A 24,356-nucleotide genomic window follows, 5' to 3' on the forward strand; every position below is an offset into this window, starting at 1 on the left:
CATGAAATCTCTACATGACAGAGTGTGCATGGTTGAGCAGAATTATATTTGTGTCTGTTAGCATGTCCTAAAGGGTTTGCGGCTCCTTCCTACTGAACCCCTGCCGCCCTTCTCCCAGTCACCTGACCCCACCTAGCTCTGCCGCACAGGTCTGTGAGCACTCCTGCCTGCTATTGGCTCTTCACTATTAAGACCACAAAGCATACCTGTGCCTGGGACATGTATTTTTGTGAGTGATTTTATGATTTTATTCCCTTCTGAGTGATTACACAAAGCCACATTCTGCCTTAAATGATTCTTAACCCTGAGAAGCCTCCTAGCACAGAAGTGGTAGGTAGCATGCTGCAGCATCCCAGCCTGAGAAGGCCCCAGGCTTGGAATCTTCCTAGTAATGAGGGGCTCTAGTGGAAGCGTACAAAGGGGCATGCCATTCAGAACATGTGGAATGAGTTCTGGTCTCCCAACTGGTCCTGCTGATTGTTAGGTGGACAGTGACTGCTTTTCTGTTTCTCTTATGCTTGTGAAATGATATCTGTAGTCAAGAGTCAGTTTCTAAGTTAAAACTTTGGAAGTCGGGCTGGAGAGATGGCTCAGCGGTTAAGAGCACTGACTGCTCTTCCAGAGGTCCTGAGTTCAAAACCCAGCAACCACATGGTGGCTCACAACCATCTGTAATGAGATCTGATGCCCTCTTCTGACAGGCAGATGTAGATAAACCACTCATATACATAAAATAAATAAAACATCTTTTAAAAAATGTCTCGTTTAAAAAAAAAACTTTGGAAGTCTAGGTTTTAAATAGAAGTTACATTTATAGTATTTACTTGCTGTGAGGGATATTGTGGGTTAGTGTGCCTGTCACTAAGGGGTACAAAAACACACAGAATTGGTACTTCTGGGAAAGAGGTTTATACCTCTACTATATACTATATGAGTTCACAGGAACTTGGATGTAAGCTTTGTATTTGTTAGCTCTCCACCTCTCCACCCCCTCTCTCATATGTTTAACATAGCTATTAAGAATAATAAAATATACCATATCTAGTAGTACACACTAATCCCAGTACTGGGAGGCAGATGCCAGTAGATCTCTGAGTGTAAGGCCAATTCCAGGTTACCAGGTACACGGGGAGACCCTGAGACCCTGTCTCATTGCTACCTGGTGCTGTTTTTGGCAGTTTATTAAAAAATTAAAAAAAAATCATATAATACTTTGCCCCAAAGTCTCTTCTTAGATAATGTAAAAGTTATGTCTATGAGCAAAGGTGGAAGCTGGTTGATGGTTACTTGGCTGTCTGAGTTTTCTGTTTTAAGCATATCTGAGTATTTTTTCATAGTGAAAAGTAAGATAGAGGATTTCTGAACTAGCTGTGGTGGTGTGCACATCTGATCCCAGCACTCAGGAGGCAGAGATAGATGGGTTTAAATGAATTTGAATCCAGCCTTGTCTACATAGTGAGTTTCAGGATAACCAGTGTTATATAGAAAGACCTGCCAATAAACAAACAAGTTAATGAATAAATAAATGAGTCCTAAGTAAACAAAAGAAGGTTTCTGAGGTTGTTAAATTTTTAGAACTTTGTCATAATCATTGACCTCAATATATTATCTTTTTATAATGATGACCCAAGGAGATAAAAACAGGCTGGGGGTGGGCAGGCTTATAATATTTTAAATAACTGTGGGTTTTAGCTATTCATTCCAGAATTGTACAGTTGATGAAGATAAATGAGCTTGGAGACTAGAGAGATGGCAGTGGTCAGATTGCTTTCAGTGTAAGCCTGAGGACTGACCTGAGTTAGGATTTTAGCACTCAAAAAAAACCCAGCAAAACCCATCCACATGTCTGTAGTCTCCAACACTGTGGGGCAGAGACAGGAGAATTACTAGGACATGGCTCCAGGCTCACTGAGAGAGCCTGTTTCAGAGGAATAGGTGGTAGCTACCATGGTGGCACAGGCCTTTAATCCTGCCCCTCAAGGCAGAAACAGTGATCTCCAGGCCAGTCTAGTCAACACAGCCAATTCCAGATCAGACACGGCTACATAGACCATGATGGAGCAGGACACCTGACAGTCTGTTCTCCATGCACAAGTGTGCACACCTGCACAAGTTTGTGCATTCACCATACACTCTTGCACATATGCAAGATACGTGAGTAGGGCAAGGTGGGTCGTGCTTTTAATAACAGCCCTCAGAAGACTGAGGCAGGAGAATTGAAGCAAGTGTTTGATGGTGAGGTCAAGAGCAGCATGTCTACAAAGTGAGACCCTCTCTTAAAACAGGCAAGGAGCAAGAGATGATGGAGTACAGGGTGTACGTGGGCATCGTTCTGAGTGTCACTCCCTCTGTGTGAGGGTGTGTGTGGGGATAAGTATGTGTGAGGGTATGTATGGGGATAAGTATGGGCCTAGTTTCTTTACAATCCTTCTAAAAGCTCTTGGTAGGAAAGCACAATAATTGCTGTTTTCAGCATTATAAAAAAATTTAGTTTTTTTCAATACTAGTCAGTACAGAAAAATTAGTTTATTTCTTCATTTACAGATAGAGAAACCAAATCTTGGAAGTTGATTTACCAAACATGTACTGTTTAGTTGAACTGTCTTTTACATTCTAAAAATCTTAATAAATTAACCACTCTGCCTCTTAGATGAGTTCACTACCCCTGTTTTTCCCTGTCACCTCTTTAGGAAAAAAAAAACAGTATATTTTTGCAGAATAAAAATAGATTTCAGCGGTCATTTTTAGAATCAAAGTTCTATTTGTTATGCACCCAAAGCCATATTTAAGGTGATGTGTGGTAAACACCCAGCAGCTATAAAATCAAGGATCTGAGGATCCGAGTGCCGCTTGGAAGAGCTGTTCTTACCATTTTTTCTTTTGTTTACATCTTTTTAAAAATATTTTTTGCTTCCTCTTTTAGTCCTAGTAAGTTTTTCAGTGTTTAGGATGGAGGGTTTTGTTTTGTGTGGCACTGGAAATCCACCCCACAGACCCATCACAGCTGAGCTGCACCTTCAGCGTGTGTCTCAGGATGCATACGTTTGTGAGATGGTCTATCGTAGGCCGCAGTACTCATCATCCATACGTCTGTTAGGAAAAAGACAAGAAATATGACAGTAAACACATGAGAGTAAACACGTTTGACAGAGAATGTGGATGAGCGAAGAGACTTTAAGTTTAGATTTTTTTTTTTTTTTTTTTTTGGTTCTTTTTTTTTGGGAGCTGGGGACCGAACCCAGGGCCTTGCACTTCCTAGGCAAGCGCTCTACCACTGAGCTAAATCCCCAACCCCCAAGTTTAGATTTTTATATCAGGAACACAGCAGGATCCCAATTAAAAGGTTTTCCTTAGGCTGGACTTTGCTGGTCTGGATCTACAGAAATTCTTCTAATGTCTTCAGAAATTGGCCTTCAGCAGAGCTGTGGCTGGGGTACCAAGCATATTTCTTTGATCTCCTAGATGCTCACAGGTACCTTACATACTGACCAATTTGTTATAGGCCTCTACCCCGTAGATTTTTTTAGAGGCCAGTGGTTGGGAGAGAAGGGGTTTAGATAATGGTCTTTGTGTGGGTTTTACTGCACTGTTAGTCTTTCAGCTGTCTCACTCAGAGTAGGAAAATGCATCTTCTGATAACTCAGACTTTAGTGTCACTCTGGATTTTATATTGGAATTGTTGTGGTAAAAACTTCCAGAAGATACTGCCTTAAATAGGAGCATAGACTCTGCTCTCAAAGATCTCTAGGTCTTGAATTCATTTGAACTTTAAAACATTTATTAATTCAGGGACTAGAAAGGTAGCTCAGTGGAAGCTCTGAGTCAATCTTTAGCACTCTATAAACATCGATTTTAGAGAAGTCAAACCTCTGTTCTTTTTAGCTGTGTTTGAAGCTATCATAAAGGGATTTTGTTTCTTTTTTGTCACCTCATGTTTAAAAAAAAATATTGTGGCTGAATGTATAGCTCTGCTAGAACACTCCCACGCATGAGACCCGAGGTGTGATCCCAGCTGTCACCATCACTACAAAATACTATCAACAACAAAACTTGTGAATGACAGACACTTGGAGTAGACACAACCCTGGGAAAGGAGGCTGGGGCAGGGGTGGGATGGGGTGGTCAGAGTGAAACTAGAGAGAATATTTACCTCTCCACATATAGAGAAATAACATTTTAATGCCACATAGAGACATTACTGCCTCTGTAAGTCCTAATGTGTGTCTTTCATTTACTTGTATATATTTCTAACCTGATAGTTGAATCTTGAGTGTTGGGTATAAGAGTGTGTGTGTGCGTGTACGTTTCATATAAAATGTTATTTGTTTATTGAGAGACAAGGTCTTTCTCCTTAGCCTTGGCTGTTCTGGTTGTCACTATTCACAGAGTTGTACCTTCCTCTGCCCCTGCCCCTGCCCCTGCCCCTCAAGTACTCAGTGTTACCTTTTTGATAAGGCCTTTTATTTGCCTTTTTGTATATAACTTAGATTTATATATTTAATTTTCTGTTTTCTCCTAGGTATTTGCCACCAGAGTGTTTTGTGGTTGGGAAAGAGCCACCAAAGATCTCAAATAAAGTCGATGTCTGGTCAGTGGGTGTGATCTTCTACCAGTGTCTGTATGGGAGGAAGGTGAGGAAGAAGGAGGTGCAGCAGCCTGGCCCACACCCTCCTCAGTGTGGGTTCTCCTTTGCAGTTAGTCATTGGAATCCTAGAAGGAGTGGTTTAAAGAACATACAGACTTCTCAGTACATGCTTTGTGTATTCCTACAAATTCCTGCCTGAAGAGCACCTACTGCACTCCCACGCCATCAGGGACATGCATGTTGCAATTCTCAAATATAAGACATGTTTTCATTCTGATGTGAATTCATGTAAAATAGGGTGTTTTTTTTTTTTTTTTAAGATCTTGTTTTATAGCTGTGTTTGGCCTGTACTATATAGCGCAGACTGACCTCAGACTCAAGGTTCCCCTTACCATAACCTCTTGAAACTGGTACCATAGCACATCTGTCTTGAAATCATTTAGTAACTTGAACAATCTGCCCAAAAAACTTTCCCAAGCTTTCCAATAGGATCTGAAACATTCCCTAGATTTTATTTGTAACCACTTCATTAGATAAAAGCTGTTGTTAATAAAAAAAAAAGAAAAGAAAATACTGTGCTTTGTGTGTGCTTGTGAAGCTTAAAAGTTGACCTCAGGTTTGACATTAATTCTCCATCTTATTTTTGAGTAAGGTCTTTCACTGAACTTGACTGGGCTAGACTAGCTAGCCAGCAGGTCCCCACATCTCCCCCCTGCTGGGACTACAGGCCCATACTGCTACATCCAGCCTTTTTATCTGGAGGCTGGGAGTCAAAATCAGGTCCTTGTTTTTGTATAGTAAGTAAGCACTTTATCCACCGAGCCACCTCCCCAGGCCCCTCATACTGTTTTGTTTGTTGCTTTTGTTTTGTCGAGACTGGTTCTCCCTATGTAGCCCTGGCAGGTTTGGAGTTGTCTATGTTTAGATCAGGCTGGCCTCAAACTTCCAGAGATTGTCCTACCTCTCTCTGCCTCAAGAGCACTGGGATTAAAGGAGTGAATCACCATATCTGGCAAAGATTTATTATTTATGTATGTGTGTGTATCTCTGAGTACGTGAGTGTGTGTGCCCATGGAAACTGAAAGAGGGTAGCAGATACTGTCCTTGTTTGCTTTCTCATGCTGTGATAAGCACCATAACAAAGAAAAGCCTATTTTGAGAGGTATCGCTTGGCCTATCTGGATCATAGTCTACCATTGAGAGAAGTCAAGGCAGAAACCCATGGAGGAATGCTGCTTACTGGTTTGTTCTTTGTGACTTGCTCAGCTTGCTTGCTGATATCAGCCAGGACCACCTACCCAGAGTGACACTGCTCACAGTGGGCTTGGCCTGTGCACATGAATCTTGAATCCGGAAAATGCCCCATTGACTTGCCTATGGCATTCTGATGGATACATTCAACTAATGTCTCCCGATGACTCTGGCTTGTGTTAGGTTGACAGAACGAACCAGCACAGACACCTGAGTGCTAGAGTTACAGAGGTTGGGAGATGACTGACTTGGATGTTGGGAACTGAACTGGGGTTCACTACAAAAGAGGCAAATACGTTTAGCTACCGAGCCATCCAGCCACCTCTCTCCTCCTCTTGTGTGCTGAGAAGGTGGTGTCAGAAAGCGTTCCTCAGCCAGGTGGGAAACCTTTAGGCCCAGCTCTTGGGAGGCAGAGGCAGGCAGAGCTCTTGACTTGAAGGCCAGTCTGGTTTACAAAGGGAGTTCCAGGACAGCCAGGGCTATAAAGAGAAAATCCGTCATAAGAAAACAAACAAACAAATAAATCACAGAAAACCAAGGGCTAAGGTTGTAGTTCAGTGGTACAGTACGTAGCTAACATCTACAGAGCCCTGGGTTCCATTCCCACACCCACACAAACAGTATTTCCTGTCTGTTTCTAGTAAAGGTGTTACATCATTAAGACAAAAAAATGATGGTGCTTCTCCTTGTGAGCACATCTGTACTCCCACATGTGTATAGCACACACATGCTACGGCCTGTTGTGTATTCATATTCCTTCTGCCTTCAGTATGTGTGTGCTCTAGTGTTTAGTTAGGCTGAACTTGGGCATAAAGCAGATGGGGATTTTGTAGGCCCTGTGAACTCTTAATATTTTTATTAGATTCCCAGTGCAGTTTTAATGTGGGTAATGCCTTCCTCTTTGGCCTCTTGGTCTTGAGCCCACCTCTACAAGACAGAACTATGCAGGAGTAGAGCTTAGTTACTTGTGTACTGTTTAATGTTGAATTGTTACTAATACTAGTGATAGAGGTTTTGTTGCATTATTTCAGATCTGTAAGCAGCGCTGACCTTTTAGCCTGTTTTTAAACTTTTTTTTTTCTTGAGGTAGGATCTTTGTTATATAGTCCAAACTGGCCTAGAGCTCACTGTGCAGCCTTTGTGGGCTGTGCTGAGATTACAGTTGTGAGCCACCATTCCTATCCCTCATACTGGGTGTGGGAAAACATTTTCTCTTGTAACCTGCTTTTCTCTTTTTTAGATTTATTTTGTTTTTGAGTGTTTTTTTTCCTACATGTGCATATGTCCACTACATGAGAGCCTGGTACCTACTGAGCTCAGAATTGTACACAGGATCCCCTGAAGCTGGAATTACAGATAGATGTGACCCACTATGGGGCTCTGAGAGTTGAACTCAGGTCTTCTGCAAGAACAGCCAGTGTTCTCCATCTCTGAGCCATCTCTGCAGCCCCACCCACGACTTATTTATTTTTCCATCCTTTTTGTGTACATATTAGGTTGGCTAGTGGCACATAAATATGTATAGTCACCAAAGATGTGAGTCAGAGTTCAAGAGACAACTGGTTTCTTCCTGATTTGTTCCTTACCGTGAGCAAAGCTAGAGACAGGAGAGACTGCTTCTACCTCTTTGTTCTCCCTTGAGTGGCCTTAAAGCTCTGGGCCTCCTCATTAAGTGTGAGAGGTGAGAGTTAAAGGAGGCCATCCCCAATGTGGAGACTCTTCTGTGGTACTGAATTGTGTAACCAGAAGCCAACCTACTTTATTCTGTTTTTGTATGACAGCCTTTTGGTCATAACCAGTCCCAGCAAGATATTCTACAAGAGAATACTATTCTTAAAGCTACTGAAGTACAGTTCCCGCCCAAGCCAGTAGTAACACCTGAAGCAAAGGTAAGTTTGACTCACTAACAGCAGAAAAGAGCTGCTTCCTGTGCCATTTCTTTTCATTGGTCGTAACTGGATTAATATGAAATTGAGCCATTATTAAGCAGCAGGATAGGGACAAATTAGTATTCTTAAGGATAGTAGGTAGAAGAGTAATGCTTATGGTCTGCCCACCCCATCCCCACATTCAGTAAAGGAAATATTCACAAGCAGATTTCATTCACAAAGGCTCTGTGACATGTGACAGGGAAGTCTATGTGCACTTGGAAAGAGTTATACCTGGCAGAGTGTGTAGTAGGAAGGGTACCCAGTTTGATGCCTGTAAGGGAGGGTGGTTTGTTTGTATGTAAGACTACATAGGAGAAGTGATACAGGAGTGAGTGCTAAGGTCAAAGGTAACAGCCCCCTGTCCATTTCTGATGGCACGGTTGGGGTAGGTCTCAATGTTGAGATGCTATTTGATCAGTATCTTGAGCAATGTGTAAGGGCCAGGTGTAGATTTGAGGGAAGGGCGTTCTGCAGGGAAGGGCAGGCTGTAGAAGAGGTGCAGAGCCACTGTGAAGCGAACTGTGCGAAGCAGGGGACTGTGGTCCAGTTGCTGCTTGAAGAGCCTACACAGGCACTATGTGAAGAGATGTCTACTTAGTCTGTGGCCTGAGAGCCTTTCATGTGCTCACCAGGAAAGGCTCATCAAAGCCAGGAGTTCCATGTTCCTGTCAGTGACTATGTCTCTTAGCTTCCAAATACGTTAATACCCGTGTCTTCAATTTTGAAAAGCTAGAATTGCCTTTCTATCTTTATATTTTGATAATTAAACATTTGAAAAAATAAAAAGTCAATCACTTGTTGCATGTTTTAGGTTTTCCAGAAACCCATTTTGTCTCACTTACTCATGCTGAAGTCTGAACTCTAGGCCATTTGCTTGCTGACACACACTGTCTCTAGTCCCATCGTTCACCAAGTTTTACTTTTTCTGTTAATTTTAGGTTCATAACAAAATAGAACATGAAGAGCATAGTCTCTCCCTGCTCCACAACTTCCCTTGTTAACATGCCTTCATCATGATAGGACATGTTATTGACAAGCCTGCCACACACCATTATCGGCTTACTCTGAAGAATAGACTCTGTATAAATGTAATGTTTTACACTTAAAAACTGAGCCCCTGGGGTTGAGGATATAACTGAGTTGGTGGAGTGCTTGCCTGGTGTGCACAAAGCCGGTCTTGCATCCCTAGCACTGTATTAACCAAAAGTGGTTGGGTGCATGTGTGTAATCCCTGCATTCCAGAGATGGAGACCGGACGATCATTGTTCCGGGTCATCCTTGGCTACATTTTGAGTTTGAGACCTGCCTAGGATACATAAGAGCATGTTTGAAGAAAAAAAAAAAGTTGGGGCTGGGGATTTAGCTCAGCGGTAGAGCGCGTGCCTAGCAAGCGCAAGGCCCTGGGTTCGGTCCCCAGCTCTGAAAAAAAAGAAAAGGAAAAAAAAAAGTTGATTAATTTAAATAAATTGCATTATTACATTCAAATATGTTGAACTCTCTGGTCAGAAGCACAGGGAAGTGGAAAAGGTCTAAAGGTCTGTATGGTAAGAGTGGCCTAAGTGAGGCTGCACTGCCTTCTACATGGGTGGGAAGGAAAGGTCCGTCGTGTCTCAGCAAACCCAGTGCTGGGCAGCCCTGTCTCCTCTGCTCTGCCTGATGGATTTGGGGGAAGGCAAGAAACCTGTTTTCTTGAGGGAGCATTTGCTGTATCCTAGCAGTGGTTTCGGTGCCCCTGGTTCCCACCTCGGTACCAACCAGGATCATCTTTTCTCTGAAACTTCCTTTCCAGGCGTTTATCAGGCGATGTTTGGCCTATCGAAAGGAAGACCGCATTGATGTGCAGCAGCTGGCCTGTGACCCCTACTTGTTGCCTCACATCCGAAAGTCAGTCTCCACAAGTAGTCCTGCAGGAGCTGCCATTGCATCAACCTCGGGGGCATCCAATAACAGTTCTTCGAATTGAGACCAACTCCCAAGGCCACTAACTGTTCAGCACACGAAGTGGACACATGGCATTCAGCAGTGGGTTTGGAACATAGTGAATCCGAATGGATCTCATGAAACCTGTACCAGGTGCTTTTATTTTCTTGCTTTTTTTCCCATCCATAGAGCATGACAGCATCGATTCTCATTGAGGAGAAGCCTTGGGCAGCTCTGGCCAGGCCTCATAGGAAAAGGCCCCTCCCGAGGTTCCAGCGTCAACGGTCACCATGGGTGGCTGCTCTGAGTGAGGAAAAAAATTAAAAAGAAAAAACTGGTTCCATGTACTGTGAACTTGAAAACATGCAGACTCAGGGGGTTCCCTGACGCAGTGCTTCAGATGAAGAATGTGGACTTGAAAATACAGACTGGGCTAGTCCAGTGTCTATATTTAAACTTGCTCTTTTCTTTTAATAAAGTTTAGGTAACATCTCCTAAAAAGCTGGTAGCACAAGGCTTGACTGGGGATGGCGTTTGACTTCGGAGGACAAAGTTGCTACTGCCATTAAAGGCACTAGAGTTAGTGTGCTAGCCCCGAGTAAGCTCAGTCTCTAAAACGTGCAGCTCCCTCGCCCCTTCTTATTTTTAAAGAATACATTTGGTCATAAAGTGAAACCCGTATTAGCGAGTACGTGGCAATGTTCATTCCAGTCAGATGCAGCTTTCTCCTCCATCTGGGCTCCGCTTGTGAATGCTTCTCTCACCTCAGTAGGGAGAAACGGGGTTCTGAGATGCGTGGGTTTTGCCATCGGACAAAGAATGAGGTTAGAAGACCGCAGTTTGGAGTCTCTAGGTTTTCAGATATTTCTTCACAATTTGAACACTTGACGGTTGTCCCTTTTAATTTATTTGAAGTGCTATTTTTTTAAATAAAGGTTCATCTGTCCATGCAGTCCTCCTGGATTCTCTGACTATGTATAGTAACTATGGAAACTGCTTCTAGAGGTAGACAGAAGTCTCCCAGGGCAGCTAGCTCCTGCCCACAGCCTTCTTGCTAACCATGCTATTAAACTTGATCAACACATGAGCTTTTCCCTCTGTTAGATCTTTGAGGAGAAAAACCTCTCTCAGGCATTTGAATTATGGTGAATATGCTTGTGTGTGTGTGTGTGTGTGTGTGTGTGTGTGTGTGTGTGTGTGTGTGTGTGTGTCTGAGCATGTACCCTCTTCTAACTCTCTTAGGTTCATCTAGTGGATTTTTTTTTTTTAAATCTCAAGGTATATAAGTATTTTGGCTTTTCTTCCCCTCCCCAACCCCACCCCCAACTTGCCTTATTTCTGAGATGTGTGATCTACTGAAGATGGAGCTGAAATGGGAGCTGTGCACAGGCCCTGGAAACAACAGATCACTGCAGGAGAGAGTTGGAGGCCAGGGCCTGAACATGTGGTAGCCAGCTTGGAATGTTACTGACATGTGGTTAGAGAGCCAGCCAGAAATACTTAAAGATGTAGAGATCAGAGCAGGGGCAGGAGTCAGGAAGGGCAGAGCTCTTAAGCAGTTCATGACTCTAGTACTCTGTGCATGAGAAAAGTACCACTGAGGACACCTTTTCTAAGACCCATGTGCATTTAGTAGTCCGGCCCCACTTTGGTATCAAGTGATCTTAAAGAAAGGCAGAGCATTCCAAAACAAAGGAATTTGCAGGTAAGTCTTGTCACATGATGTTCTGAGGAGAGAAAACTCTTGAGGCTTTGGTGAAATATGTATTTTGTGTGTACCTCTCCCCTGCTTCAATGCTAGGGCTGGAGCCAAGACCCTACATATGCCAGGTAAGTGCAGCTCTAGCCTGAGCCTGCACTCCCACCCCAGTCACTCTGCAGGTAGTAAAGCAGAGCGCAGGTCAATTTCCGTGGTGATAGGATGTGTCCACAGGCACAGAGAGGGCGAAGTAAAAGTCATGTGAAAATAGCTCAAAGGAACTAAGTGTGTACCCTATCCTCATCTAGTGACTCCGTTTGGAAAAAGATGCCGTGACTTTAGGCCTTCCTTCCCTCACTTTTAGCCCCATTTCCTATGTTCTTAGGAGTGTGTGGCAGGCTCACTTCATGTTTGCCTTTTCTCCCTTTATCCTAAGGAAGGGCACCCTCCCTTCTTGTGTGATTCAGTCTGAATCCTGCGTGGCCTGGCTTGAATCTGGGCATGGCAATCTTTCCACTGCTGGAGAAGCCCCAGAGAACATACACTGACCTCTTTTCCTCTTTGAAGGAGCCAATAAAATCACGGAGTGAGTGTCTCTGGCGTCAAATATCTGAGCTTCACTTTCTCCAAGCTCTAGTCCCTAACTGCCACAATGTTGACTTACTCTATCCAGTGCCTCCAGCATTCTTTAACATTGAGATATGACTGTCATCTACAAATACGCTAGACTGAATTCATGACTGTCCTAGGACACATGGCCCATGGTTGAACTCTGTAATACAGTGACCAAAAAAAGATACTAATTTATAATTAAACTTACCCAGACTGTTTTGGCCTTTTCCAGCATTGGATGTAGGGCAGAACATACATGTAAGATAAATTATAAGAAGTTAGGGTGATGAGATGGCTTAGTAAGTAAAGGAACTTGCTGACAAGCCTGATTACCTAAATTTAATCCCCGTGATCCCAGAAAACTAACGCATACAAATTGTCCTCTGACCTCCACATACCTGCCTTGCTACTACCATTACCCACACATAAATAAATAAATGTAGTTTAAAGAAATTCATTCCCAGCCTCTTGGTTTGGTTCAGGTTCATTCTCCAGCCTCACAAGGACCCTCTCTTTATCAGGGGGATATTGAAAATGGATCTTGGTAGCTGTTAGTGTCCCCATGAAACAGCATAGCAAACAAAGGTCTAGTTATGGGGACCCAAGGGGGAGGACTTATGCTGTGAAGCTGCTCACACCTCACTGCTATGCGCACCTGGGCACACTGGCTATCTCTCTTTCAGAGCCCGTTTCCTTCACTGTAGTTTGGGAAGGACAGGTTTTCTTTTCGCCGAAATTAACAGTTAAGAGCTTTGTGTTCTTAATTTAGAAAATAGTTCTCTTTAAACAGTTATTTTGTAGAGGCCTAGAGCTAGAAATGAGCACTGGGACGTCGTTCTAAGAATGTAGCATGTATAGCCAACTTGGCCACCTTTTACTTTTTCTTTCTGAGACTGCTGCTATCCTGAGTGCTTCTAATCTTCCTCCCCTTCTTTCAGTGTTTTAGGCAGAGTCGATTAGGCTTTAAAGTTAGGCCTGAGTTCAAATCCCACCTTTACAATCTCCAGGGGCATCTTGCACTGGGAATGTAGGTAAAGGGCCTGACACACCAGAGTGCGATGAGGAAGATTAAAGAAAGATGGCAAGACTCTGTAAGAGGATTTCGGAATCCCTGGGTTCATGGTTTGAAGTTCAGAACCTTCTTGCCATGTTGGCAGGAGATGATTTGGCCATTCCGAGTCAGTTGGTGGTTCTCATTGTACCTAGAAGGCAGCTTCTGGCGGAGTCTGGGAGCAGCACAGCATTAGGAGTTTCTTAGATAGGTACATTCTCGGGCCCCATCCCAACTACACGATTGGAGGTAGAAGCTTAAACATCTGTTACTCCTAGGTCACTGATTCAGGTCTGTATTTGAGAGCATCGTCATGGACTGTGTGACTCCCTGTCGTGGTGATGGCAGGGTCCTTGGAAAGATGAGCTGTGAGACCTCCTAGTGCTGGCGTAACCAGCCTACAGGGCAGGTGCAAAGATGCATTAAAAAGACAGCTGTCCTGACAATTGATTGTGGAACTATTTAACAATGTGCCCCAAGAAGCTAGAGCTTCCTGGGGAAATCTCATGCTGAGGAGGAAAAGCCACCTGAAGCTGGGGCCAGCCAGAGATGGGTCATTCACAGCAGGACCATCCCTGCATCAGGACTGCTTCCCTATGCTCTCTACGTAAGCTTAAATCTATGCTGGGACTGAAGATGGACGGATGTATCCATCCCTAGAGCACTTTATCCCTATTCTCCCTGTTCACAATGTGGCTGCATCCCTTTTCACTATTTTTCAGCTCTCCCCCCCCCCCCGTCTGCCCCCCACCGATAGTTTATGTATTTACATTTCAAATGTTATCTCCTTTCCTGGTTTCCCCCTCTCCCATACCCCCTCCCCCTACTTCTATTAGGATGCTCCCACTCCCACCTACCCGCTCCCACCTCAACACCCTGGCATTCCCCCTACACTGGGGAAATGAGCCTTCACAGGACCAAGGGACAATGTAGCAGACAAGGCCATCCTCTGCTACATATGTGGCTGGAGCTGTGGGTCCCTCCATGTGTACTCTTTGGTTGGTAGTTTAGTCCCTGGGAGCTCTGGGAGGTCTGGTTGGTTGATATTGTTCTTCCTATGGGGTTTCAAACCCTTTCAGCTCCTTCAGTCCTTTCTCTAACTCCTCCACAGGGGTCCCTGTGCTCAGTCTGATAGTTAGCTGCAGGCATCCTCGTCTGAATCAGTAAGGCTGTGGCAGAGCCTCTCAGGAGACATCTATATCAGGCTCCAGCATTTCTTGGCATCCCCAATAGTGACTGGGTTCCGTGACTTTATGTGGGATAGGTTCCCCAGATGAGGCAGTCTCTGGATGGCCTTTCCTTCAGTCTCTGCTCCACTCTCTGTCCCTGTATTTCCTCCCTTGAGTATTTTGTTACCCCTTCTAAGAAGATCTGATGCATCCACACTTTGGTCTTCCTTCTTGAGCTTCATGTGGTCTGTGACTTGTATCTTGAGTATTCTGAGCTTTTGGGCTAATATCTACTTACCAATGAGTGCATACCATGTGTGTTTTTGTGTGACTGGGTTACCTCACTCAGGATGATATTTTCAAGTTCCATCCATTTGCCTAAGAATTTCATGAAGTCATTGTTTTTGATAGCTGAGTAGTACTCCATTGTGTAAAATGTACCACATTTTCTGTATCCATTCCTCTGATGAAGGACATCTGAGTTCTTTCCAGCTTCTGGCTATTATAAATAAGGCTGCTATGAACATAGTGGAGCATGTATCCTTGTTATATGTTGGAGCATCTTTTGGGTATATGCCCAGGAGTGGTATATCAGCTCTTTCAATTGGCAGAATCTGGCATGTTGAAGCAGCCAGAGGGAACCCAAGGCCTTGCACGCCTAGGTACTTAACTTTCTGGCTTCTTCCAAACTCACCCAACTGCAAGAGAGATGAGTTCTGTTTTATTTTTATCTTTGGGTACCAAAGTCTATCTTAAGCTTAGGGCTTCTGGACTGTTGTTAGACACTGTCATTATGTGGAGCAGCAAGACGGCCTTGACAACTACTGGCCTCGTAACAATACACTTGGGAGCCATTCTTCCCTTTGGCAAAACACTAGCTATCTTATGAGTTAATTCTTCTGGTTTCCCCCATCCGTGAGGGGTCCAGGACCACAGGAGAGAGACTGCTTCAACTGGCAGTCTGATTAAGCAACTCTTCAGAGGGGTGAAGAGGGTTAAAGGGGGAGAGGCCTGGGGATTGAGGGAACCTGCCAGAGGCTGGAAAAACAGGCAGGTCTGGGGCCAGGTGGGGGCAGGGAATACAAGAGTGCTTTTGTGCTGGCTGAGCCCAGCAGGGGCCCTAGACAGACTGGAGTCGGGCTGGGGGGTTGGGGGGTGGAGAAGTACTGCTCTGGGCTTGAGACCCCATGGTGAGAAGGTCAGAGAGCAGCTAGCTGTCTGGCTGACTTGCCCAGCCCCACCCATCTGGCCCTGGGTCAGGCCTCTGGGTGTGGTAGTTAAGTGTCCAGTTAGACTGCTAACTCTGGTCTGCTAGCATCAAGCTTTCTTCCCTTGGAGACTGCATAGGGGAGGAGGAGCCTTATAGAAGGGGCTTTAGTACTGTTGTAGGCTAGGAAAATGAAGCTCAGAGCCATTTTCTGACAAGTAGTAGATGGAGCTGTAGTAACTGGGAAGGTTAAAACTTAAACAGGTTGAAACTTTTGTACCTGGATTCACTGAGTGCTATATTTGCACAGAGGTGGGTGTAGGCAAAGATGGCACATGGGCTTACAGACAGATGGAGATGTATGTTTGTCCTAATCTCAGTCCTAATTCTGTCATGTTTTTTCCCCCTCCCTCCTGGCTAGTGGTCCTCAGGAATCTACACTGAAGTGCTGCCCAGACTGCCTCTGCCTCTGCAGTGCTGGGCTGGAACTTCATCAGTGTTCCCTAGTATTCCGTCCTCTCAACTTTGATTTATATATTCCTCAGAATGTGTGTGTGTGTGTGTGTGTGTGTGTGTGTGTGTGTGTGTGTGTGTGTGTGTGTTTAAACATGGGTTCTTAGGATATAGCCCAGGCTTTTCTGAAACTTACTGTATAGCCTAGGTTGACCTGGAACTTAGTGCTGCTTTAGCCTCCAAAGTACTAGGATTACAAAATTGCTCCACCAAACTTGTTATCTTGCATATGGATTAGGAGGTGACAGGGCCTGAGGAGGTGCCTTGGTTGGTAAAGTGCTTCTGAGGCAAACATGAGGACCTGAGTTTGGATTCCCAGCACCCATGTAGCCTAGAATCCCAGCACTTAGAAGGCAGAGATAGGTCAGTCTCTGAGTTCAAGGCCAGCTTGAGTTTTAGCTAAGCCAGGGCTACATAGTAAGACTCTGCCACAGAATAAAAGTTGGAGAGCAATTGAAAAAGATACCTGATGCTGACCTGGGTTCCGCACACAGGGTTCCACTTATGCATATACATGTGTGTATGCATGCTCACCTGAACACATAGACACACATAGATTTGGAAGACATAGTTTTTCCTGGCCTACTGCTGGAAACTGTCTGTAATGGGTAAATAGGAATGAATCTTTCTGCCTTGGTTTTTGTTGCTGTAAGTTTCATGGTGGTATGGTGAGGAAGGGGCAATGAAAAAGGGGATGGCTAGTTGTCTGTCACCAAAAGCTCTTGAAGACATGGTCACAGAACACACATGTGCACACACACACACACACTTTAGTATAGCCCTTTTCCTAATACAGTGCCAGAACTGAGCCTCTTAGCCCAGTGCCAGTGCCCTATGTAAGGTTTTGCTACTGGAAGATAAGAGAGATGTGCCCTTCCAAATGAGCCAGAAGCCATGGCTCTGTGTGTCTACAGACTCTTGTTGTTGTTTTGGTTTGGCTTTGTTCTTTTCTCTTTGAGACAGGGTTTTTCTGTGTAGTCCTTGCTATCCTGGAGCTCTGTAGACCAGGCTAGCCTTGGGCTGAAGAGCTCCACCTGCCTCTGCCTCCCAAATGACAGGGTCTAAGGTGTGCACCACTGCCTCCCAGCCGAAGTCTACAGACTCATTGGTTCCTACCTTGTGGTTCTTACCCCATGGTTCTTATCCCGTGGTTCTTACCCCGTGGTTCTTACCCCGTGGTTCTTACCCTGTGGTTCTCTCCACGGGCTCATATACCAGATAACATGCATATCAGATTTTACATTATGATTCATAACAGCAAAATTAGTTATAAAGTAGCAATGAAAATAATTTTATGGTGGGGGAGGGGTCACCACAGCATGAGGAACTGCTATAAACAGTCACACAGAAGGAAGATTGAGAAGCACTGCATTAGAGCTTCCTGCAACCTCAACAGGAGGGTTCCATGCCCGTGTTTGGCAATGGTGAGTCAAAAATTTTTTAAGAATTATTTTATGTATATGAGTACACTGTTACTGTCTTCAGACACACAGAAGAGGGCATCAGATCCCATTACAGATGGTTGTGAGCCACCATGTGGTTGCTGGGAATTGAACTCAGGACCTCTGGAAGAGCAGTCAGTGCTCTTAACTGCTGAGCAGTCTCTCCAGGCCCTTCATGGGAAGTCTTAATGAGTTCTGTAGATGGAGCTGACCTGTGAATTTGTCTGTGGGGGATTGTCTTGACTGTTAGTTAAGGGAAGATGCAGACCATTGTGTTAGAGAACCAAAAAAGCTGCCCAGGCTTAAAACTGGGATGAGTGACAGTAGGGCTTTGTGTGGGACTCAGGTCACCACTCTACAACTTAAAGTCAGTGCCACAGATGCCACATGGGTACATTTCTAACACCTCTGATACATCTGTGGAGAAACCTATGTCTATCAAGTGCTAGGCTCAGGAATATGAAACTCGGCTGGAGAGGTGGCTCAGCGGTTAAGAACGAGCACTGTCTGCTCTTCCAGAGGTCCTGAGTTCAATTCCCAGCAACCACATGGTGGCTCACAACCGTCTATAATGGGATCTGATGCCCTCTTGGTGTGTCTGAAGACAGCTTCAGTGTACTCATATAGATAAAATTTTTTAAATAAAGTTTTTTTAAACATTTATTTATTTATTATGTATACATCATACAGCTTTCTGCCTGCATATATGCACCTGCAGACCAGAAGAGGGCACCAGACCTGATTATAGACGGTTGTGAGCCACCATGTGGTTGCTGGGAATTGAGCTCAGGACCTCTGGAAGAGCAGACAGTGCTCTTAACCTCTGAGCCATCTCTTCAGCCCAGATAAATAAATTTTAAAAAAGGAAAATGAAATGAGGAATATGAAACTCCATGTTTGAGAGGTACCTCTGGGCTCTGGTGATAATCCTTGTCCTTACTTCATCTACCAAGTTGTTTAATTGTACCATAATTACACCACTGCCTGCTGGAGAAATCCAGGTGGTCCAGCCTGCCAAGTGCCTGTGAAGACCAAGGACCTGCAAGAGCATATTAGGTGTGTGCTGTAGTCAGGAATTGAGTGGAGGGCCGGGGCAGCTAGGGTCAGGTCCTGACTAGCAGTCTCGTTCAGATTCCTGGAATTGCCAGCAGTGCTGGTACCCTTAGTCTCAGCACTTGGGAGGCAGAGGCAGGCGGAGCTCTGAGTTCCAGGCCAGCCAGAGTCCACAGTGAGACCCAGTCTCAAAACAAAAAGCAAAGGGGCTGGAGAGATGGCTCAGCAGTTAAGAGCACTGGCTGCTCTCTCATAGAACCCAGGTTTAACTCCCAGCATCCACATAGAGACTCATAGTTGTCTGTAACTTTAGTCCCAGGGTGTTGACACCCTCTTCTGCCCTCCACAGGAAACAGACACACACCTATACAGATAAACATGAAAGCAAAACACTCATACACATCAAAAATTAAAATTACCATTATTTCTTGTTTTGTTTTGTTTGAGACAGGGTCTCACTATGCAACCCTAGCTGTCTTGGAATTTGATTTGTAGACCAGGCTGGCCTTTAACTCACAGAGGTCTGCCTGCTTCTGCCTCCTGAGTACAGGAATTAAAGGCACGTGCCACTACACTGAGCTAAAAATAAAAACCTCAAGAACAGAATGAAAAAACAAAGATTCATGGATGGCAACCCACCGTCTGATCATACCAACCATCTCAGCCCAGCCTACAGTGCTCAGAACTCAGTGCTCAGAACTCAGTACTTAGTACTCAGTACTTAGCCTGCATGCATTTGCATCCAGTAGACTCCTGGGAAACAGAACAGAACTCCCCAGGTGCCCAGTCTACTATGGCTTGCTGCTACACTGGAAGCTGGGGAAGGGCTAGCCAGCCTCCTCAGGCTGGAGTGGAGACTGAGCCAGCTGGACACAGCCACTTGGCTCCTCTTGGTCTAGGCTCCACCAAAGGCTGAGAGCGGATTGGGGCAGTTGAGTACTTTGAACTTTCTTTTTACCTCTTCTGGGCCCCTGTTGGAGGGACTGGGCCCAGCCTTGTTCAGACAGGATCTCATTCTAACACAAGCTGACTTGGAACTCACTGTAGTCCAGGTCTCTTGCCAGTATCTTCCAAGCATGAACCAGAAGAAAGGAGAGAAATTCTAGGGAGAGTACACTGTACTCCAGGTTGGGGAGGCCTTGGAGAACAGCCAGGGTGACACATACCAGCTGGGTGACAGAAAGTTCTGGAGATTCTGTCCCACCTAACTGGTTGTTCTTCAGCTCATGTCTTTGTCTCCTCAGGAGAACCCCCACCCCTCTGTGAACTCCGTTATCAGCATGTGCCTGACCTAGGCAGAGTTAACAGCAAGGATGTCTGAGAAGCAGGCATTTTGAATCCTGTGGCAGCCTGGGCTCCCAGTCCCGAGTCTGTCTGCTCTGAACTTACTCCGAGGCCCTGCTGACAGCTGGCAACATTCCTGTGGCTTCTCTAAGGCGTTTGTGTCCCAAACTCTTGGTAGTCAAAGTCTGGACTCCTAGATTTGGGAAGAAACTCTGTACCTCTTTCCTCCTGGATGGGACTGCAGCCGTCTCTTAGCTTCTGGGAGCTAAAAGGCAAGTTGAGAGTCAAAAGAGCAGTTTGCACTAACAGACTTCAGGCTGAACCTGGGAGACACAGACAGGGAGTCCTTCCAGGGAGAGGGGAAGGACCTAGGGACAGCTGACAGAATTCTCAGGTATCCATGATGGGGTAGGTTAGCCAAGAGATGACAAGTGCCAAAGTGCTCCCCCAAGTACTTGCCAGTAATGGGATAGGGAAGAGATGGTCCTTTAGGTGAATGATAAATTCTCTAGAACTGCACAGCCTGGAGCCCAGTGTAGAAATTTGAAGCTGTCTCCAGCATAGCTTTTTTCCCTTTAGCCCAGTCCCTCTGGGACCCTCTCTGTGCTGGGGGAAGAGGTGCCCTGCCTGAGGAGAGCCACTGGGGAGATTGTGTGGTGAGAACTAGGAAGAGGTAGAAAGGGCAAGGGCCAGTCTCAACTGGACTAGACTCTAGCATGGGAAGGGTATGGAGTGGGACAGTCCGGTGTGCCTCTTTGGACTCACATTTCCTCTCTAGCTGTTTCAAGCAAGAGCCAGCCAAGTCTCACAGCCTCCTCCTGACCATCCAGTTACGTCCCCAGTGTCTCCTGTCCTCCTTTCTGAAGCTTTGCTGTAGGTCTGGCCTGCTAGGTGGTTCTGCTCGCTGCATCGCCAACCGAAGAGAAGGCAAACAACCGTTAAGTACAGTGGGTAAAGGCATCAATATGTGTATCTGGGTCCTGAGACAGAGAGGGGGCGGCAACTGTTAAGGACTTGTAACTAAGTGAATGGGGGAGCCGAGACTCAACTTACCCACCCCTGGGCATCTGCACCGACCTCTGCTGGTCTATCTATGTATGTGCATTTACTAGCCAACTGCACAGGGCATGAAGACACTTGAGATGTGGTTACACTTTGGGATTCTGGTTTTTTTGTACATAGTTAAACCTGGAAAGGTTCAGTGACAAGGGGAGGCTATATGTTTCCTCTCATGGCACACAGTGTCTCAATCATGATTAACCAGCCCTGACAGATCTCATGGGTACTGAGGAGGAAACAAAGCAGGCAGCGTGAAGGGTCACGGAGTAAGGGAGACTCCTTGATGTCCAAACAACAAAGACCAATAAAGAGAAGGTTCTATTTCCAGAATAGATTCAGTACTGTGCCGTCCCGAATGTAAATGTTTAAGTTTTAATACTAGTGGGAATCATGGCCCCACTTACAAGTCTCTATGAACTGAGAAGGAGTAGAAGTAACTGCCAAAGGTCACCAAGAGGATGAGTGAAGGGACCCGATTCGTCCTGTACTCCAGAGTGTGGGTTCCTTCCACGGGATTGCTCTGATGAAAACCATCCCTCCAAGCACACTGTGGCTGAAAGAGTCCACATTTGAAGAAGAGCTGATTCTCCGTTCCCATTTCACTGTAGCAAGAAGTATCTTAGCACAAGTCCAGACCTGGTCAGAGACCCCACTGAGTGCCAAGCGTCCAGCCAGGTGCCTGGCATGTAACGGGCTGTCAGTTAGGAACTGTCCCACCACTAGATGGTGAGTAGGCCTCGGGTACAGGCCCTGGCCCTCTGTCATAAGAATTCAAAAGTACAGAACCTGGGTACCTCAAGTCTCAGCCTTCATGATATCCCTGCACCCCTGATAGTTCCGTTGACAACTGAGCCACGGGGTCCTTTGTTTCCTGTGTATGTGCATGTGCTATGGCATGCACGTGGAGGTCAGAGGACAGTCACCTTCCTTATTTAAGACAGAGCCTTGTTTGCCACCGTGTGTGCCAGGCTGTGTGGCCTCGAGCTGCTTTACCTCCTATCTTGCTGTAGAAGCATAGGGAGACAACCTCTATTTTGAGACAGGGTTTCACATAATAGTCCAGGTGACCTGAAACTCACTATAAAGTGCAGGATGACCTTGAACGCTAGGCAGACCTCCTGCCTCAGTTTCCCAAGTGCTGGAATTACAGCCATGTACCACAACAGTTAGCCTCAGAGGGCCTTTTTGCGATGAAGGACTGGGCCAGAAGTCACTGCAGAGTTGTCCAGTTTTGGCCCAGCTCTCTGCCCAAGATCTAAGCCATGGTAGTTATGGACAGGGGCCTGGGCAGATATAGCCAGTAGGTAGCACATAGTAAACAGCCCTGACTAGAACAGGCTTGAGGGCCTTGAACAAGACTCTGTTAGCATTTCATACTAACCTCCCCAACCCCCGCCCCCAGCAGCAAGCTCTTCTCAGCTTTGAATGTGGCAAAAAGTTTCTTTTTCCCATCAAATGAAACTCACAGAACTACAAGTGTGTTGGCTTGTCTGTCTTCCCAGCAGTTGGCACAGGATGATGTTTTGTGAGAGGACAGGAGAGGGCTGATTGTGTAAACACACAGTGGGGCTTGTGTGGACAACTGGCTGGAGCCTTGTCACACCCGAGCGATGGCAAGGTGTTGGCTTTTGCTCTGCCAGCTGGGTAGTACCAAAACCTACTCTGGCTGGTGGAGGAGGGATCCGATTCTATTCCAGAAGCATCCTGTATTTAGGCTGTTCAGATAGGGAAGTGCAGCTCATTCTAGCCGGCAGATTCTCAAAGGGGACAAGACTTGTAAGGAGGGAGGAGCCAAGGGAAGGCAGCCCTAGCCTAGTCAGGTGTGTACAGGACTCTAGGATCCCAAGACAAGTCAAACCAAGAAGAGAGGCTTCAAGGGGCCAGTGAAGCTGTGAACAATTTCCAGAAGCCAATAGGCAACCCAGCCCAAGTTAGCCTTAGGGTAAGGGGCTTTGTTCACTTGGCTGACAGTCAGGGCTGTGGCTAGTGGAACCTTTCCAGGGGCCTGCAGGTGCTCTTTTGGGGGAACCTGCAATCAGTGGGCTGTATTAAGCCAAGAATCTCAGTTTGCAGAGCACAGAAGGGCCAAGGAGGAGCCTCCCTGGAGCCGATTCTTTATTGCAGACACTGAAAGATTGCCTACAGCAGGAGCCATGAAAAGTCACGTCTGTTATTTCCCAAAAAGCCCGCAGTGGCTAGTGCAGGAAACAATAAAACTTACATTACAGTTTTACAGTGTTTTGATCACTTGTGATGGGAAAAGGTGAGTCTGCTTTGTGCTGTTGGAATCCAGAAGTCTCAACCCTGCTCTCCTCAGCCGGAGTTCCCAAGCATCGCTTTCGAGACTGTTTGGGAAATCAGAGGTAGGTTTCGGCTGCCCTCCAAAATCCAGATTCTCGGTCCAGTGCTCTACGCTGCCATCTGACCTGTTGCATAATGCTAAGTAACTGGATTGTCTTCATGAAATTTCCGTTTTGTTCTTTGCTACCGGCCAGCAGCCCAGCTGGTGGGAATGATGTAGGTCTTCTGGGACATCCAGTGGTCTGCTTTTGTCCCAGGTCTCTGGATGTAGAGGCCCCTATCAGCTCAAGTGTTACATTCTTTGTGCCAGGGACACTGACACAAGGGTCACACACATGCTGAAACAAGATGATCAAGAATTGTTTGCGCTGCTCACAAGCAACAGGAGCGCTACCTTCCCCTCCCCCAACCTCCGCGCGGGTGGCGGAGTTCTGGGCTCCTCCTCTTCTCCACCATACTGGGGGGTGGGGGGTTGCCCTAGGATGCTTAGCCGCTAAAACCTGGCAGAAGAAGCAGGATGGAGGGGATGCTGAGGGCCCAAGTCTGGCCACCTGAGTCAGTCGCGCATCCCCGCCCTAGGCTGGCCAGGACTTACAGCCGCCCAGGTTTCGCCACGCGGTGAAGTTCTGCAGAAAGTTTTGCAGTTGCTTCGCCTCTCGAGCCAGCAGGAGAAGCTGTGACGCAGCGTCTGGGGCTCCAGGCCCGGGCTGAAAAGAGAGGGAAGACAAGGCGGGAAGGAATTAAGAAGCAGAATAGGGGAAGATAAAGAGCGCACGCTGGGGTCCTTGTGGACCTCGCCGATCCTCTTCTCCAGCCTTCGCCTCCCGACACGCACTCCCTGAAGCCGGGTCTCCAGCCTCTCGCCCCCGCGCCCCCGCGCCTCCTCCTTCCCCTCCCACGCTGCCCGCTTCCCTTCCCCTCTGCCCCTCAAACCCTCCTCCAGGGTTCTGCGCTCCTCCCTCTGCCCTCCCTCCGCGGGGCCTGCCTCCTCCCTCCTCTCCGGGAGGCATCACTTCGTCCGGACCCAGAGAAGGATGCGATCCCCTTGTCGGCGGTCATCCCAGCACAGCGTTCGGGCTGTCTCTGCACGCAGCCACGCCGTGCGCGCTGGGTCCTCGCGTCCTCCGAGCGTCGCAGGAATGGGACCCATCCGACCTGCCCTGGCGCCCTGGCCTCGTCACCTGCTGCGCTGCGTCTTACTTCTCGGGGGACTTCGTCTTGGCCACCCGGCAGACTCCGCCGCCGCCCTCCTGGGTAAGGCGCTGCCAACTTGGCCAAC

The 24,356-nt window shown here is 46.4% G+C and overlaps 2 protein-coding genes across 21 annotated transcripts in view; both read left to right on the plus strand.

Annotated features, from left to right (window-relative positions):
* Positions 1-10,639, plus strand: part of Tlk2 (tousled-like kinase 2) — a 99,805-nt gene extending 89,166 nt beyond the window's left edge. For all 19 annotated transcript variants that reach the window (XM_006247574.5, XM_039086139.2, XM_039086133.2 and 16 more), the window contains 3 exons: positions 4,520-4,631; positions 7,618-7,725; positions 9,557-10,639. In XM_006247574.5, the coding sequence (XP_006247636.1) occupies positions 4,520-4,631; positions 7,618-7,725; positions 9,557-9,730 (394 nt within the window). In that variant the 3' untranslated portion in view covers positions 9,731-10,639. The remainder of the gene's footprint in view (positions 1-4,519; positions 4,632-7,617; positions 7,726-9,556) is intronic.
* A 13,323-nt stretch (positions 10,640-23,962) lies between these two features.
* Positions 23,963-24,356, plus strand: part of Mrc2 (mannose receptor, C type 2) — a 61,305-nt gene continuing 60,911 nt past the window's right edge. Inside the window, exon 1 of one of the 2 annotated variants that reach the window (XM_006247631.5) lies at positions 23,963-24,331. In XM_006247631.5, coding sequence (XP_006247693.1) covers positions 24,112-24,331 — 220 coding nt within the window. In that variant the 5' untranslated portion in view covers positions 23,963-24,111. The remainder of the gene's footprint in view (positions 24,332-24,356) is intronic. The other variant, NM_001024687.2, reaches the window with a different exon arrangement.

Source organism: Rattus norvegicus, chromosome 10 (assembly GCF_036323735.1).
Source record: "Rattus norvegicus strain BN/NHsdMcwi chromosome 10, GRCr8, whole genome shotgun sequence".
NCBI lineage: Eukaryota > Metazoa > Chordata > Mammalia > Rodentia > Muridae > Rattus > Rattus norvegicus.